General features: G+C 39.8%; 1 protein-coding gene across 1 annotated transcript; it reads left to right on the plus strand.

Moving 5' to 3' along the window:
* The first annotated feature begins 17476 nt into the window (after positions 1 to 17476).
* LOC131254076 (wound-induced protein 1) lies at positions 17477 to 18122 on the plus strand. The gene has a single exon (XM_058255104.1). It carries the CDS (start codon positions 17552 to 17554, stop codon positions 18008 to 18010), a length of 459 nt encoding a protein of 152 aa, XP_058111087.1. The 5' UTR covers positions 17477 to 17551; the 3' UTR covers positions 18011 to 18122.
* Positions 18123 to 20146: the final 2024 nt, after the last annotated feature.

Here is a 20146-nt window from a genome sequence, read left to right on the forward strand (position 1 = left end):
GGTGGGGATGAGAGATAGGAAGGTGGCCCACACCAAACTCTCTCTCATGGAGGTTGGGACGTGAGTTGCTTGGGAGAAATGAGAGGTAAGAGAGATGGGAGGGATGCGAGATGTGATGTAAAGAGAGAGAGAGAGAGAGAGGGATGGGTGAGAGAGTGATGGGTGATGGGGAGAGTTTACTTTGGAGAGGGTAGTTATACTTGGGGATGGGGGTGAGTGATGGGGGTGATGGGATGTGTACTTGATATTTGATGGGACATATTTTCTTGGAGTTTACAACGTACGGCGTTTTCCTCGAACTGAACGCAAGCCCACATCTCCTGGCCAGGGTATCGCCTTGGTGCGCAAGACATGACATCGAAACCGCGGCGACGGTGCGATCACACTGGTACAAGTCTCGGGTCGAGTTGACTTAGATATACAGGATTCAACTTAAGATCGCGCATAAACGTTGGTTACAGGTCGCGAGTTGTCGAAATTCAACCAGGAGAACCGTATGAGTATATGGAATGGTACGGTCTAGGATACGGGCCTCACAAATGGGCCTCGTATATATCAAATCGGGCCGCGCCAATGGGCCTCTCATACTTCGTAATGGGCCTCATACGCAATAGGTGGTCCCCATAAACAACAATGGACCTGATGGGGTAACCCATGGTCTAGCAAAAATGGATGGGCAACACATATATTCATCAGGGTAGCCCTGCACAATGGGCCTTAGCTGGACGTCATGGAGATAATATACACATCATGGTGAACCTAAACAGCTCAGGTAGACCCAGGTCAACATTAAGTGGGCCTTGCATTTGCACGACAAGTAAGCCCACCATCCATGGCTAAATGGTGTGGTAACAACACATATATCATGGCAGGTCCTACTGAATCTAGACGGTCATAGTGAGACACGTCTAATGTGTCTCACCATCCCATGGATGGACGATTTATATGAGGGGTCCACCTAACGGGCTGACGTCTAATATGTTAGCCCACCATATCTCAAAATAGGTGGGTCCCCATGTGGGGCCCACTATACTATATTTTATAATATATATTATACAATAATATTATATATATATATATACAGGCCAGTCCAGCGTGTTTAGCGTCCAGACATTGGACGTTTGGATGGACAGTGTTGATAAAATACTGATAGACGGCGTGAAAATAAAATAAATACATCAAGGTGGGTCCCACGTGGGGCCCACCATAACGTTTACCTACCGTCCAATCTGTTGCGAAGGTCACGCAGACCCGGATGCAGAGGAAAAACAAATTTCGTAATGATCCAAAACTTTTGTCAACCCAAAAAGGGTTTCAATAGCAGCCGTTCAATCACACTATTTCCTATGATGTGGGCCACCTGAGCACCACATACGGCTGATTTTTAGGGGTGGCCCACTACCCTAAGGGGCCCATCAAAATGCACGGTGTTGATGTTCACACGCATCACGGTGGGGCCTATGATGGGGCCCGCTTTCCTCCAGCGTCAGCAGCAGACGCTGCTTGCTGCAGCGTCATCCAGACGCTGACGGCATATATTATTATTATTATTATTATTATTATTATTATTATTATTATTATTATTATTATTATTAAAAAGGGGGTCTAGTGTCTAGCATCCAGGCATGGACAGACAACCTGGATGCAAGACACATGCATCATGTGTGGGTCCCACATGGGTGGGAGTACATAAACATCAGGGTAGATTTCAATGGTAAAAACATTGTTTTCTATGATATGGCCCGCCAGAACATCGGATTAACTTCATTTTTTGGCTCAACATCTAAAATGAGCTGGGGAGTGGAATGGATGGTGTGGATTAGTCTCATACATCAAGGTGGGGCCTACATGAGCAGCCCACCCCAAAGCTTGAACCAAGATGATACTTTTGTTCTCATTTCACGTCCAGCATCCGGTTTAAGCACACACATGTTTAAGGTGGGCCCTACTTAGGTGGGCCACCATATGGTGGATGGTGTGGATACTACACATCTATAAAGTGGGCCCCACCTACAGATGGTTTGGATAAAATACATGCTTCATGGTGGGGTCCATCCAGGTGGGCCACATGGCCATATCATCACATACAATAGGAACAAATGAAAGAGAGAGAGGGAGAGAGAGAGAGAGATACGTGATGATGGAGGGCTCTGCCACTATCAACCCTCCCTTGTATTCAATCATACATCAAGTGGGTCCCAATACATGTGAGCCTACCAAATCAAAAATCAATGGTGGAGATTACTTCATCAAAATGGAAGGTCTAGATGACCCTATCCATGCATGGAAAATAAACATCATGATGGGGTCCATGGAGAATGGCCTCATCATGGAATGATTATAAGAATCAAGGTGGGCCATCGGCCATACCTGGGGTCCAAAGTGAGATCCATACCATCAATCGGTAGGCCTCACTTACCCCATCATCAAAATATTAAAATCTAGCCTATAAAGCACCCACCTTTGATCTTCTTAGACCTCTTCTTCCATCAACGCATCCTAGAGCTCCAAGGGATGCATTTCAATGGTGGAGATGATCATTGGGTGGTGGAGATGGGAGGTAGGAAGGTGGGCCACACTAGCTTCTCTCCTCTCCCTTGGGAAGCCATGGACGATTGTTCTCTCTTGCTTGGGAGAATGGGAGAGAGAGAGAGAGAGAGAAAGATGAGAGAGAGAGGTTGTAAGAGAGAGGGATGGGTGTGATGGGTGAAAAGGTGAGTGATGGGTGATGTGTACTTTGACATGTGAGGGATGGGTTGCTTTGACTTTGGGGTTGCTTGGGGATGGGGTTTTGTACTTGACATGAGAGGTGATTGATGGGATTGATTTGACATGTTGTAGAGATTCTCTTGGGATTGCAAATGCGTGATGTTTTCTCGAACTGATCGCGGACCCACATCTCCTGGCCCGGGTATCGCCTCGGTGCGTAATACGCGGTGTCGGAACCACGGCGACAGTGCGGTCGCTAGAGTACAAGTCTCGGGTCTAGCCAACTCTAGAATACGGAATACGACTCACGATTACGCGTAAATACCGATTACAGATTACGGTTCACCGGAATTCAACCAAGACGACCACGGAAGCCTAAGGAATGGTACGTGTTGTGATATAGGCCTTACACACCTTGTTCTCCTTTCCTGGTGCCATGTATCCTGTCGGCTAATGCATGTATATCTCTTCTTTAAGGTCTCCATGAAAAAGGTTATCTTAACATCTAGCTGCTCTAGATGTAAGTCCTTTGTTGTCACTATACTCAAGGCGATACAAATCGTAGACATTTTCACCACTGGTGAAAATATTTCAATGAAGTCGATACCTGCCATTTGTTGGAACCCTTTCATAACCAATCTGGCCTTGTATTGTTTCGAACCATCGTGCTCCTCCTTCAGTATGTAAACTCACTTGTTATGAAGAGCTTTCTTACCCTTAGGTAGAGTGACTAGCTCCCATGTATGATTAGACTCAAGAGAGTCCATCTCATCATCCATGGCCTGCTCCCACTTAACCCGTGTATCTAACTGTAATACCTCTTCAAAACATTCTAGTTCATCATTATTTGTCAGTAGTAGATAATGTAAGGAGGGTGAGTATCGGACCTTGGGTCTCCTCTCCCGAGTAGTCCTCCTCGCAATCGTTGTCTACGGTTCTACCTTATTATGCTCCTGTGCATACTCATCCTATGGCACTGTAACACTCATGTCTAGTAACTCTTCTAACTCTACGAATTCTTTCTCATCGGCCTTGCTTATGTTTTGCTACGCACTGTCCTTATGTATCACTTTTTTATTAAAGATTACACCTTTACTTCTGATGATTTTTTAGTTCTCTGTATCCCAAAACCGGTAGCCAAAATAATATTGTTCGTAGCCTATAAACTGCACTTCTTAGACTTTGCATCCAGCTTGTTCTGTGCTCTTAGTACAACCGAACACTTTGAGATGTGCAAGGTTGACTTCTTTCCCAGTCCACGTTTCTTCTAGTAGCCCACTATTCAATGGTACTGAGGGACTTCTATTGATGAGATATGCGACAATATTTACAGCATTTACCCAAAACGTCTTGGGTAACCCTGCATGTAACCTCATACTCCTAGTGCACTCAAGGATAGTCCTGTTAATATGCTCAGTCATTCTGTTGTAGTGTCCATGGAATCATTTTCTGATATTTGATTTCATTTGTTGCACAATACTCCTCAAACCTCTTATCATAGTACTCTCCCCCATTATCTGATTTAAGACATTTTACTATTTTACCTGTCTTATTTTCTACCATTATTTTCCACTTCTTAAATACATCAAATATATCAAATTTGTTCTTTAAGAAATAAACTCACAATTTTCTACTAGCATCATCAATAAATGAAACAAAATAACGTGAACCACTAAGAAATGATACCTGTGCCGGTCCTCACACATCAGTGTGTACAAGCTCCAACAGATCCGTCTTTGGAGCGCGTCCTGTTTTCTTGAAGCTTACCCTCTTCTGCTTATCATACACACAGTCCTCGCAGAATTCCAAGTCAATAAACTTTAGCCTTGGTAGCTTCCCTTTTGACAATAGCACTTTCATCTATTTCTCACTCATATGTCCCAACCTCTGCCCATTCACTCCAGTTGATGTGACTGCGAGTGAACTATACGATCCGAAAGTCACATACAAAGTACATTCCTTCTTGCCTCGAGATATCACCAAGGCCCCTTTTATGATCTTCCAGAAATCACTAGTGAATGTCTTCACATATCCGGTATTGGTCAACTGCCCCTACTGAGATCAAGTTTTGTCTTAAACTCGGTACATGTCTGACATCCTTCAATTTTAAAACTATTCTATCTTTCTAACTTATATGAACATCTCCCTTTCCAACAATACTACACGGCTCATCATCACCCAGGTAGACTCTCCCAAAGTCACCTGTCACATAATCACGCAGAACTTCCTTACACGAAGTGGCATGAAACGAAGCACCCGAGTCTATGACCAAAGACTCATTCCTCGCATTCAGAGATAAGATCAACACCTCTGTGTCACTTTTCTCAAATAGATTCACTGAATCATTCCTACCTTGAGAGATTCCTTCTTGTTTCTTAAGCGCTCTGCAATTACGTTTCATGTGCCCTTCTTTCTTGTAATGCTAACACCCGTCCTTGTCTTTTGGTCCCTTGAACTTCCTCCTCGACTTAGAACGTCCGTGTTTATTGCCTTATTTATTTAGCGATCTTCCTCTTCCTTCAACGTTTAGAGTATTCTCCGAATCCCCTGAAACTCTCAATGCCTTTCTTCTAGATTCTTCGCTGAGAATTAGACCGGCCACATCATCGGATTTCATCTTTGTCGACCCTGAGGAATTGCTCACGACATCACCAAACCATCCCAACTGTCTGGCAAACTTGACAAGATCAATAACGCCGTGACTTGTCATCAAAAGTGATGCTAACGGATTTCAATTAGCTCGTGACTGTATTGAACTCATTTAGAAGTTCAGTTACGCTCCCACTATCTGACATCTTCATGTTGAATAGTTGTTTCATAAGATAAACCTTGTTGGACACTGAGAATTTTTCATACATCGTAGTTAGAGCTCGCATTAATTCTTTCGTGGTCTTCACCTTGGATATATTGAAGGCGACGCTCTTAGACAAAGAGAGTTGGATCATTCCTAAAGCCTTTCGATCCAATAAAGACCATTCATAATCCGTCATCTTCTCTGGTTTCTTCTCTTTTTATCCTAGAGGAATGTAGAGGTCCTTCTGATACAGATAATCTTCCATCTGCATCTTCTAAAAGGTAAAGTTTGAACCATCAAACTTCTCAATTCTAGTCTTCCCTTCTTTCATTATCGCTCTCACTTGAACTAAACCAATATCTCTGATACCAGTTGTTGCACAGCACGCCAACAACGTAAGTGAACCGAGATCCAACCTCCGGCTCACCCATAAACGATAAACAAGAAGAAATATAATATATAAGTAGAATCCAAGCATACCAACAAACCACAAGATAGAATATACGTGAAAAAACCCCAACAAGAGTAAAAAACCAAGGGTGCACACTTTTACTAGGAAGAAAAACGAAATTACAAGCAATATACACACCTTGGACGTATAGAAAACCCTTAGCCTTACTTTAGAAAACCCTTTTTCATACCCTAGAATAACCCTAGGACCCCTATTTATAGTTTAGAAAACTTCTGGTACGCACCTCTGCGAAACCGCCTCAAAATTATGCTATTCGCACCAAATCCGCACAGAATTTGCGTAACCCTCGACTAGTCGAGACAGGGCCTCAACTAGTCAAGGGACCCACTCTACTAGTTGAGCCTAACCCTCGATTGGTCGAGGCCAAAAAACATGACTCTCTATACTTTGAGTCGAGCGGTCCCCTCGACCGGTCGAGCAGCGTGGTGAAAGACCTCCATTTTACAACGAGCGCATTGGTGTGCTGGCTCCACACCTCAACATCCTTTATTAATGAGTTTTCACACCAAACTTGGATCTATTTTCTATGTCAAAGATGAAGTATTTGAATGCTTTAACGAATTTGAAGTATGGTGGAAAATTAGTTTAATAAAAGCTCTGAAATTCTAAGAACTAACAATGATGGAGAGTATGTGTCTAGTAATTTTAATATTTTTTAAAATCACATGGAATTAAAAGGCCGTATTCACTTGCCTAAGAACACCTTAGGGCAAAAATGAAATTATTGATAAGAAGAATTGTTACATTGTTAAATTCTCTCTAGCTGTGATGAATTAAACGAATTGTCGAAAGCTTATTGGGTCGAAGCTATGTAAACCACAATATACTTGATTAATTGTATGCTATTACAACAAGTTATAAATGTCCCACGCCAAAATTTTCACAAGGAGATGCCAAAATTTGACGCATATACAATGTTTGGATGTCTAGCTAATATATACATGGTGATAAAAATTATGACAAGTTTGATGAGAAAGTCATTTATATTTTTCTTAGATATTTATCTAAGAGAAGGATATCGATATTATGGTCTAATAAATTATTGTATCTACAAGAATCATGGTATGAATTTGATGAGAATTCACAATAACATCTAACTTCAAATAGTGATTGAGTATTTAGAGTCTTTATTAGATGCAAATGATTGTCCATGCCACAATCATTAAAGTCAATAGTAAAATCTTAATTGGCTAAATCAAAGAAAAAATGAAGGCATGGCCTCAGCAAATGGTAATTAATGTGGAAGAAAAATATTCTATTCATGACAGATTTCCTATTAAGGAATTTTTAGATTGTTATGTGAAAATATGCACTATGTGTACATAATATAGTCTATGAATTTATACAAGCCAAATAATTTTGAAGAAGTAGTTGGTAATCGTCAATGGAAACAAGCCATGGAGGAAGAGATGTGTGCATTGAAAAGAATAGTTCATGAGACCTAGTTGAGTTTCCAAAGAGAAAGAAAGCTATTGGTTACAGGTGGATTATAAAATAAAGTGAAACTATAGGTGAAGTTGAGTGTTATAAAGCATGTTTGATTATAAATATTTCTCTCAAAACTATGTGAAAGACTATGATGAAATATATAGTTTCGTAGCTAAAATCCAACATGTGTGTTATTATAGCTTTGAAAACTGCAAAGGGTTGGATGCTCAAGCAGATGGATACGAAAAATGACAATATTGATAAAGAAGTGTATGTGGAATACCTCAAAGGATTTGAATATCCTAAATAGTCGAGACATGGATACAAGCTTAAGATTGCACTCTATAGTTAAAAAAAAATCACCTACAAGTTGGTTTGTAAAGGTTAAAGAATTTTCTTACTCTACAAGTGATGAGCTTGGGCCCAATTAGAGTGTTCTTATTGCATCCACACTCTCCATCAGAGTCCCCATAGGAAAGGTAGGCTCCCTGAAAATTAGGTAGATCCAACCATCACATGGGCCACCATATCAATTGAGAATTTTTTGTATGGTTTTCGATTATTTTCTAAGGTACTTTTACAAGAACTTAGGCCTTATATAATTTACCGGTTAGATGGCATGCGCAAGAGTGGATTAGGTGCACTCTGGCTTCACCCAAGATAGTGTGGCCCTTACCATGGGGCCCACCTTGATGTATTTATTCTATATCCATGTTGTCCATCCATTTTTCATATCATTTTAGGGCATGATCCAAAAAATGAAGCAGATGCAAATCCCAGTGGTATATAATATAGGAAACAACGGTGATTGAATGTCCCACCATTAAAAACTTCCAACAGCCCATTTTAATGTTTTCGTAATGTTTATTTTTCATCCAACCTGTTAATAAGGTCATATAAACCTAAATGATGGAAAAAAAGAAGAAAAATAAATATCAGCTTGATCCAAAACTTTTGTGGCCCATTACATGTTGTTAATGGTCAATCACCATTGTTTCTTATATTATGGTCCATGTAATATTTGGATTTGCCTCAATTTCGGGCTTATGCCCTAAAATGATATAGAAAACTGGAAGGATGGCATAAATATAGAATACATGCATCAAGGTGGGCCCCATAGTACGAGGTATACCGTATTGGGTGAGGCTGAACCTCACCTAATCCACTCCTGGCATATACCCAACACCATGGGACTACTATAAAAAACATAGGACAACCATCCAAAACCTCAAAATTCATGTGGTAACCTATGATGGTTAAATCCACCTAATGTTTTAAGTGCCCCACTTGATAGAAGGGCAATCTTGTGGGGCAAGTCGACCTGCAACACTTATAGAATAAGCCGATTCTATAAGGAATTGTAGAGGGAAAGCCTCCCATTTCATCCTATCTATGAATTAGGTAATTGCTCGATCATTCCGTTTACAAAAGGTGTATTTGCACAATTCAATCAAGCATAAGGCCACGAGTGTGATTAATGCCTTCTATTCGATTTACGTGTGCAATTAGAAAGTGCGAGCATGCTAGAGTTGTACTTGACTCAATATTTGATTGAACATTGGCGACCCTCGCGTTGAAATGACAAAGTAAGACCGGATTCAGAAATCCATATGTTAAGTCAGCGACTGGTTATGATCAGCGATCAGGTTATTCGCGAAAGAGTAGGGTGAGTCATTCTTGATGGATTCTTTTTTCCTTGATTTAAGGACTTTTCTTTCACCACTACTTGCAACCAACATATTTTTCAAAAGAACGAAGATAAATAAAAGAAGGCTAAAACAATTCTAATTTTATTAATATGTATATGTGGCTCATTATAATCAATAAAATAAAAATAACTAGAGACAATGAAAAGATAAATACCTAATCCATCCATAAGAACATATGACGTAGGTGAATGGTCAGTAGGATGTTAGCAAAAAGATTGATTGCCCAAGTAAGGACTCGGTTGATCAGGATCTAACTTATAGGGTTGTGGGTATTTAATTTAATCCTACGGTACTGCAGCAATGGTATTGAATAGTAGTGATCTATGCTAAGATAAACATAAAGATAAATGTGAAAGATAGATTATTTTTGGCGTGGGCCTCGAGCTTTTCATTGTGCACTCCTTTTATAGGTTGTCGATACGGTAAAACTTTGTTATATTTCCTTAATGGTCTAGGATCCTTCGCATCTATTACTTGCATTTCAAATAGGGAGATCTCCATAAATCCATAACCATTGGTTTTTATATCTCCACTTTTACGTAAATGCTCTCCTACTTGAGACCTTCATAACACTACCACATTTAGATTTAGTCTCAATCAAAGCCATCTCCACCTTTTATCCCACATCTTAAATCGATTAAGTCATTATGTGGACGTATGAGGGCAGATTGCCCGAGGGTCCGGGAGATCTACTCTCTTATTCTCACAGGTTGCCTCGCTCGAGGGCTTTTGTGATAGGGGTAGATATAATATTTGGCCAGAGTCGCCACTAAGTAATTATTACGATTTTACATTCGGTTAGAGCCCGTAGAAACACTTAAGATTGAGAACATGAAGATCCTTAACCCTAAGATGACTCATGAGTTTGCATTACAAAGATTCCGAGTAAGGGACTGCGGTTACAGAGAGGGAAGGTGTTATGCACCCCCTCTACTTGTACGATGTATGGTCTTTATTTCACAAGATCTAAATGATTTATGAAGAATAAGGGTAGTTCTCGCATACAGAAAATGTAATGCGATACAATGCTTTCAATGATTGATTAATATGAATTACTGATTGGCAGGATCCGACTATATCGGTAAGCCGCGGAGCATACGTTCAAAACGATCAGGTGTAAGGTGTAAGTATGTATGCTTGATATTGTATGGATGCTTATGAGAAAAAAAGACCAACTGGCTAAGGTTTTTGGTGGACCTGCTAATATTATATCGGTAGGTCTTAGAGCATATGCTCGCCAATTAGATACGATTGAAAATGATGGAATGTAATGTATATACTTAAACGATGGCTAACTGGCTAAGGTTTCTGATGGGAAAGATCCGATTATATTGGTAAGCAATAGAGCATATACTCGCCAGTCAGATGCGTGAAAATAATGAAATGCATGATGATGCTCATGTATATGAGGAGCGTGGGGTTGAGAAGGGAATGAATGTTGCAGGATGATAATGCGCTGATTTGGTGAAACTGATAGAAACTTGAATGATTAAATGGGTGATAGTTTTGTAAGGATAAATTAGGTGGCTCAGATTTGGACTTACGTGGCTTAGGAGGCTTAGACTTTGGCTATGTTAGGCTAGACCAGGATTAGGCTCTTTCTCTCTCACTCTCACTTTGACTCTCCTTAGTGGAGGAATAGAAGGGGACTCCTTGGGTGAGAAGGGATGATTGAAAATATGAGTGGATGAGTTGGTAAAATGGTAATTTTGGATAAAGAGATTGACATTAGAGTATATGTACCTCAACCGCATACTTAAGGTTCGAAAAAGGAGAAACCCACGTGCTTAAGGGGTGTTGCCCGAAAGAGGGAGAGTGTCATGTGTCCGATGGCAACCTAGCTGTCGTCGGTCCCCACTTGGACTCCCTGCTTTGGCAGGCAACATCTTCCAAGCGTGCGGAGTCTCTGTTGTGAGGATTGTTGCTTTAAGGTTTCGACCATTTCTCTGATTGGGCTTATTTTTGTGCTTAACTAGGTGAGTTGACTACGTTGTAGGCTTGGGTAGGCTGACCGGGTGAGTTGATTGGGTAAGTTGACTCACCAAGTTCACTCAAGGTTCATGGATTTTGGGTTCGTTAAGGTTTAAGGTTCAAGGGTTAAGGTTTAGAATTGGGGTTCTGTCCATCCATCTATTCAAACTCTATCAGCTTATCAACCTAAGGTGGGGTATCTACACATTATTGCATTTGAATGATCACATCAACGCTATTTCCACTCTTTTCATGATCTCATTTCCTTCTATTCGTGGAACTGGTAGGACTGAACCCACCTAATCCTGATCTCTCATTCTATTGATTCCAATCAACACATGGATATGGACCCAATCTATTGACATCAATCCGGTCCTGATTTGGCTTCATGTTGCAACCAATCCGCTTGGATACTGATTCGATATTCAGATATTTGAAATCTTCGTGATCCCCGTAAGGGCTATGAACGTCTCTGGGAAGATCTCCCATTTTAGAAGGATTGCTAGAGATAACCTAAAAGAATATATCATGGCCAGATTCATGATATGATTCTTTCCCTTGGTAGGTCTTTTATAGACGTATTGGGCACGCTGTCTTAATGACATACCATACAAATCATGACCACATGTCATTCGTCAGTTCGATCTCCTAAATGCATACTTACGGTTCTATGCCACCTCATTACTAATGAAAGACATATGCCGAAGATAAAGTGTAAAACATATCTTTGAACGCGAGTATAATTCTACCAACACCAAACTCATAGTGTTGACACGTGGCAACTTTCTATTGGTCCATGTTGGTGCACGAAAAATAGGTGTTAACAAGGTGGGCAAAGACATCCATCTTATCTAACCTTATATCATCTCATTCAAGACAACCGTCTGAACTTCATTGGAAAATGCCATATCCTTACACTAAAGTTCAATGTAATTCATAAATCATAGTTTCCATTTCTTATGCGTTAATCCAGACCACACCAACTCAAATGTGGGGGCCAACATTGAATAACCAACTAACCCCATGATTGCAGGTGGGTCCCTCTCCTGCACTGTCCGATCCGTAACATCTTAAATGAGTTTCGACGCGGATTTCCTGCAAAAGCCCTTTGGAGGAACTTTGGCTAACAAAGTTAGATGGCCCAGTAGATGGATGATATAAGCCAAAATATGAGACGGATCCAAAACTCAAGTGAGCCAGCCTCATTAGAGAAAACAGTAAGTATTGAATGTCCATGGTCAAAGCATTTGTTTTCAGGCTAATATTTTCGTATTTTCAACGCATAAGTAACCTCGTGAACAACATTCATGGCATATAAACATCACATGGAACCAGGGATATTTCAACATAAGCATTTCCCTACTCACATATTTCCATCATTCAGCCCACTTTAGTTTTGCATCTGCCTCATTGTCGAGCCCATGACCTAACATGATCTAAAAAAACGGATGGACGGGTGGATATCTCACAAACATCAGGGTGGGCCCCACCTAGCTTCCCCTTTCGCAGGCAGTCCGCGTCCAGGTTAGTGAGAGTTCCTTTTTTCAGGTTAGTGTCCTCTATCTTGTTGATGGGCATCACATAGACGGTTTGGATCATTGAGAAATGACCATATCCAATGGCCATAATAAGTCGACGTACACAGACGGTACGTGCGACAAGGTATCTTGATCGGGAAACGAGACGATGGCATTTTGGATATTTTTCATTCACACGAGGGCACTTGATTAGTTAATCCTCACTCCAGACACACGCACGGTGACTGCGACAGGAAGCTGCCATCCCCGCAAAACGACAAGAGAGATGTCGATCAGATACGCCGGGTTGGCATCTCTCCCACCAAGTATGGCCTGGCCAAATGACCAAATCACCCTTCCCAAGGTGTAAGTGGGCCGGGTTCGGGCCCACCATAAAGCTAACCATGGATACTACACACGGGCTTGAAATAGTCACCCACACCGACAGAAGTGTTGGTCCATTCATTAGAGTGTTGAGTATCTACTTATGATTTGGGATTTAAAAAAAATAAAATAAAATTACACATAACATTAGCTGAAATAATTAAATTTTATAGAAAAATAAAAATTTATATCTTTCTATTAAAAAATAAAAACATAGCTTAATAGCATAAAGTAAGTTGTTTGTAATTCATCACATAATTAAAAGCTAACAACTATCATAATGAAATCACATATTAGGTTCGATTCCATGGCTAGGGATAGAGTGCCAAAGAATAAATAAATAAATAAAGAAATAACATACTTACCGTAATTAAAATATGAACCATCTAAATTACGAGCCCTAAACTAGGTCTAGCATGAGCGAAAAATTAAGCTTGTTTGATCATCTGCTTATTGGATTAATCAACTTTTTTGCACGGTAGGTGAAAATAAAAATAAAAAAATCTAATAATCTTATTTCAACAAACAAGTGTCTAAGAGTTGAAAGTTAAGATTTTTAAGTTGATCTTACTTTAGGTCTATTACTTACTGATTTTAATTTTTACTATTTACATAGTTAATTTGCGACATTGTTTCCACATTTACAATTTCTAAGTGCCTACATATTAAACATCATACATAGCCTCATTATCAATAACCTCATTCTGGACAACTATTGACTTGGTATGTAAATTCTAGGGAGGTTTTTTATTTGATATATAAATTATACATGGGTCCTATGGGCTGGAGCTTGTACCTCAAGCCATTTTACACCTTAACTGGTCCACATGACTATGTCAAAATAGATAATTGATAAGTTTGACCTAGATGGTCCACTATTTCGATACATGAAATACACGTAGATATTATTTTAGTAATAATTTATATACGGGTTCAGGTAGGATTTGGGTATATGTTGGGGTATACTCACACCTGGCCCGTTTATTAGCCATATACACATCCATTTGGCTATATTGATACTTAGCCATGAAGGCAAGCTTGGAGTACACATTTAGTGCACTTGGCCTGTTGACACTCCTTAGTGCTTGTACCTTAGTTCTCGGCAAAAAGAATGTTTCAACCTTTTTACTGATGCGGATGGAGAACACACACGAAAAATGAGTAGCCAATTGGATGATAATTCACCATCAATTTTAAAATGATGGAGACTCATTGGCTATACATGTGGTGTATGTCCTCGACAGTTATTAAGAAGATATCTTCAATCTAAAGGCTCCGCCTGTTGTAATCTTGTGTGTTTTAGGCAAATTGCTACTCGACATTCTTTTTCTCACTTAAGGCCTATTTGGATACCACCAAAAAGTTATTTTTTCTACTTAGAGTAGTAGATAACTTATTTGAGATAAGTTTGGTTTAAGATCAATTATAAGTAACTTTTTTTTATTTAAATGTACTTAATCATTTTAGCTTAAAATGTAGAAATTTAGTTACTTAATGCATAAATAGCTTATCTTAAATAACTTATGATCCAAATGCCCCCTTAAATTAATGGCCCAATTCGAACTTGATCTCTGATACTAAGACAAATGCCAAGATGTGACCTGATTTTAGAAAAAAATATTTTCTTATTTTTTCTACATAGAAACCATTTTAAAGTGATGAATTTATAAAGTGAAGAAGGAATCCATTTTTCTAATCAGATCTTTAATCTAAGAGCCCGTTTGGATACCACCAAATAAGTTACTTTTTCTACATACAGCAGTAGATAAGTAACTTATTTGAGATAAGTAAATCTAGTTTAAAATCAATTATAAGTAATTTTTTTTTACTTAATGAGACTTAATCACTTTAACCTAAAAAGTAAAAACCAAGATAAGCTACTTGAAGTATATGTAACTTAGCTTATGATCCAAACACCCCAGGTGACAGAAAAGGAATATAACTGTCCAATTTGTTGGAGAAAAGGTCAAGAATCGCACCAACAAAATGGTTTGTGGTAACAATCAACCTTTTCTATTGGATTGCTAAGAATTTATAAAATTTTAAAAATTACATGTATTTTATTTTAACTAGAAATAGATTTCAGTTTCATATGCAGATAATTTTGCAATAAAATTATGAAAAATTAAAATTGTCAATTTTTTAAATCTCACAATATAATCATTTGATCAAAATTTCTTGAGAATATTGGGATATTCTAAAAAACTGGGCAACGTTTATCGAATCACCATATTTGTATGTTATCTAGTACATCCAGATTGTAGTTCCATTGTTGATAGAGCATGCACAACAGACTCATCAGTCATACAATCTTGATCATTGATCTTCTATTTGTGAATATCCCATGGATGGTTGAAATTAAATTCTTAGTAATCCAATGGAAAAGTTAGATTGTTACGACTATTTCGTCAGTGTGATTACCTTTACTCCTACAAATTGGACAGTTCTGATTGTTGACAAATACCAAGGTGAATAGGAAAAATATTAAATTAAAAGGATCCGCTGGTTGTATTATTTTATATATTAGATAAATTGCTACATAAATATTTTTAATACTTAGTTCTACCTGACATTATGGATGATATCACCAGAAAAATATAAATTTTAAAAATATCCTGATAAATTGCCAAGAAAGAAATTCGTCACCGTGGTATTTTCCAAAGACAACATGCAAAACTCACTTAGGAAGGAGTGATGGGACAAAAGAGATATGGCCCACCTTCGGTATCAGCGGCTGTCATCTTTTCCTAGAGTGATGTTGAACTCTCTAAGCCTATGATAATGAGATTTCCCAATATAATAATAATAATAATAAGATTTCTCATTCATGGCTTACCTTTATTCCAATGCCATTGATTGAAACTTACTTATCAACCATCGCCACCTTCCAATCTGTGCTGATGCCCGCGACACTCAAATTGATGGGACAAAGCTTAATCATTGAACGGTCAGGATCATTGAAATGCATGGTTGAGAGTTTGGACAGTGGCCCATCCAAGCAATGACCTTCTGATGTAGAGCAGGCCGTGGACACTTTCATGTCCAAGATGGAGCATTGAAGGCCTGATCAGAGGTGGAGGTGATCCGGACCATCAAAATCTTACAATAGACATATATATCTCGCAAATTGAAATGAGTTACTCGACATGCCATATATAATTTTGGCGCAGAGAAGCTAATTTATCCAATCAACTTGGCTATGCCGGTTTCCATGCTGAATTTGTGAGATTCCATCGTATCGACAGTCGGTTGTTTCCCCTCGTGGAGTCAAGATATCTTTGTGAGGAGTTCATAGAAACTCTGTGGATTCGGTGGATTAAGAGTAGTTATCCCACCGACGAAGACGGTGATCGACCTCATCACCCTCGTATCCGACCTTCCAGTTCAAGGTTAGCTCACTTTGATTGGAGATTAGAGAGATTTGAACTTTATACACCGTACAAAATTTCTTTTTATTATCAACGGTCAAATACTCGGCTTTTAGAAAATATTATTGATGGCCCATTAAAATCTCACTTATTAAATGGTTGAGATCATTTGATTACACAATTTGGTCATGGTCCATCCAGATCTCCTGATAATGATATGCCAGGGTTGTAATAATGCCAGGTAAATAGCTGTGTTCATTGAACTTTTTTCAAGCAATCATGAGAACTCCTGTTCTAATGATCGCCGACCTAATGTTCCACGTGCACTTCTATTGGTGACTCAGATGCGTGGGTCCCGCCAACTGCATGGACCAATCAAAATGCAAGTGAGCACGTTATCCCAACACACGTATATGGGATTAAATGCGAATAATCTACTGATGCACCATACTGCAAAAAAGAAGCTGATGCTTGGGTTATCCAGACCATTGATCATATGGGCCCTTATGTGAACGTGGGAAATCCCAAAATGATCTCAAGACTCTTCGGACAACGGTCCAAAAATAAACGGTTAAGATAAAAACATAACGACAAACCAGATAAAATAAACGATTTGATGGCTAGGATCTTCCAATCTAGAAGGCATCATGACCATCACACACAACTTCGCTGGATTTTTAAGATCAACGGTATGGATCAAACCTCCATGCTCCCCACTTGCAGGAAATGGTTAATTTCATGGAGATTAGCGACCCCATATGAACAAAACAAGAGCAAAACGATTTAAGGTCGCATTCAGCTTTCTAGGGCACTTTTTTGTCGTCTAAGGGCAGTTTGGTCATTTTCTCATTTTGAAAAGCCATTTGCATTTTTACGATTTCAACTTTCCAAATTACAGTCATACCTTGTTCAGTCCCCAACCGAGAGAAGCACCGAGTCTCGGTATATTAAAAAAATGAATATATCGACACATGCACTCAAGAAGATACCTGAACCGTTGGATCGTCCACATCAGCAATGAAGAATCAATCAATACCAGCCATCCTTCACCTTGACATTGTATCAAAATTTCGTGGGTCCCACCAAACCGCCCCCACTCCCTCTATATAAACCCCAGCCATGACATATATCATGCAACCAAAGCGAGTTAGCTGCATTTCTCTTCATATACCTTCCTTTCCAACGTTCACTCATTCCACATGCAATCTCCAGCCCTGTCGACGTCATCTGAAGAGGCGGAGGCCGTCAAGGTGCTCTACCATGCCCTGACATGTGGCAACACGGAGACCGTTGCTGGCCTCCTGGCGGACGATCTTGAATGGTGGTTCCATGGCCCACCTCGATGCCATCACATGATGCGGGTCCTCACTGGCGAGTCTACGTTCGCGGATTTTCGATTCAGGCCACGAAATGTGACTGCGATCGGAAGTAGGGTGATAGTCGAGGGGTGGGAAGGGGCCCACGTGTATTGGGTTCATGTCTGGACACTGAAGGACGGTGTGATAACACAGTTCCGGGAGTATTTCAATACATGGCTGACGGTTCAGGATCTTAGCCCGATTGTCTGGGAAGTCCAGCACGAGGGCTTGACTCTCTGGCAGAGTGAGCCGCAGGAGCATCTGAACCGTTCATTACCGGGGCTTGTGTTGGCCATCTGATCACATTTTGTAAATTGTCATTAACCCTGCTGTTTGTAAATCATTCATGAGTATTGCACGTGAAATTTTCAAGAAAAAATTACTAATGAATTACCCTTTTCTCTTGTAAAAATTACCAAATGTCTTGGGTTCTTAAATCTTCAAACTAGGCTTTTAAGGGTACCTGGGTACGCAGTGGCATATCAGTAATTTTAAGAGCAAAATTTGAGGTATCATGACAATAGACGTGTAAAAATTCATGGAACGTAGATGGGTGGTACTGGGCAAGTCCGTCCATTGCTCAAATGGCTAGATTCAAGGTGTTATGTAATGGCTGTAATGGCCACCACCGTTACCTTTACAATACGAGTCGTAACGGTTGTTATGGCCCCCATAACTATTGTTACAATTTTTTTCTATTTTTGAAAAAAAAAATCATAAAAAATCTGTATGTGTCTTCTCATGTTGATTAAAAAGTATGGAAAACATGTATTTGCTTTATAACAGATGTAACATGATGTTAACAACAATTATAGGCCTTTTTTTTTTTTTTTTTTTTCATAATGGTTGCTATAGCCGTTACAATCTTGTAATGCGTAACAGTTGTCACCATTACCTTTACATAACAGCCTTTAGGACACTCAGTTCTTATAAGAGTTTGAGTCTAGGCTAAATGGATAATATATCGGGCTTGGTTAGAAAACGTGGACCATTTAAGTAATTGGGTCGGGCTCGTATTGATTTTATCGAACCCAACTTGCCGATAAGCTTAATCAGTGGGTGGTGAGTATATCTGACTGGGCATAGGCCAGAGTATGAATTGGCAGACCCAGTGGGAAAATACAAGGACTCAGTGCAGATTGGGTGGTGAGCAGCTGACCGGGCAAAGGCCGAGTCTGAGTCAGCCAACCCCAGTGCGAAAATGCAAGGACCCAGTCAAAAAAGACGCAGATTGGGTGGTTTGCACGTGACCAGGCATAGACCGAGTCTGGAGGAGGATTTCCTGAAAAAGCCTTTGGCAGGAACTTCCTCAGTGGGGGACCTATGTGGGACCTATTGTGATGTTTTTGAAGAATCTATTCCGTCCATCTGTTTTACGAGATCATTTTAAGATGTGAAGCCAAAAATGAATCCGATCCAAGACGCAAGTAAGCCACACGAGAGGAAAAAATGGAAAAAGAAATTCCTACTGTTGAAACTTTCCTGGGCTTCACCTTGATGTTTATATGACATCTAAACCGTGTATATAGTCATTCCCACTTGGATGAATGTTTCAACGGTGGATGTTTAATACCCACTATTTCCTCTCATGTGGCCCACTTGAGTCTTGGATCCGATTCCATTTCGATCGCATGTTTTAAAATGATTTCTCGGAACGGACAGACAGGGTGGATTCCTCGCGAATATCCCGGTTTTCGGCGTAGGAAGTTTCCACGAAACCCACGTCTACATCGGACGCAATAAAAAAATATATAGTACCAGTCAACACCTAAGCAGATCAGGTGACGTGGAGCACATTGGTGGTAAAATGACGTGTTGAGATTTGATTGGTGGGGCTGTCAGAGTAAGCCGAGTACATACTCAGACAAAAATCCTTTAAAAAAAAAGTGTAGGGCCCATCTCTGACGGCGTATGCCAATCGATCAAATCTCGCCACCTCATTTGACCATTGACGTCACCGCCGGATGCGAATGGCAACGGATTGGCTACTCCCCTGCCATTGTCGGTGTTCTGTGGGCCCACCGTGATGTATTTGTTTCATCCATTCGGTTCATCCATTTTTACATATGATTTTAGATCTTGATCCCAAAAATGAGAGGGATATAAATATCAGTGGACGACACCACAGGAAAACAATAGCAATTGGATATCCACCATTAAAATCCTCCTAAGTCTCACTGTTGTACTGTTTATTTGGCATCCAATCTGTTGATTAGGTCATACATGCAGGTAAAAAGCAAAGATCAACTTGATCCAAAACTTTTATGACCCCAAAATTTTTTTAATGATTGACATTCATTCAAAACTGTTTCCTGTAATGTGGTCATTTGAGATTGGGAAATCTAATTTTTGGTCTTATATCCTAAAGTGATATAGAAAAATAGATGGACGGCATGGATGAAACACATAATAATGGTAGGGCCCCACAGAGCACAA

Source organism: Magnolia sinica, chromosome 8 (genome assembly GCF_029962835.1).
Source record: "Magnolia sinica isolate HGM2019 chromosome 8, MsV1, whole genome shotgun sequence".
Lineage (NCBI taxonomy): Eukaryota > Viridiplantae > Streptophyta > Magnoliopsida > Magnoliales > Magnoliaceae > Magnolia > Magnolia sinica.

Bases quoted from the DNA above. Each gene is read 5' to 3' on its own strand.
- LOC131254076 (XM_058255104.1), top strand. From the start codon at position 17,552: ATGCAATCTCCAGCCCTGTCGACGTCATCTGAAGAGGCGGAGGCCGTC.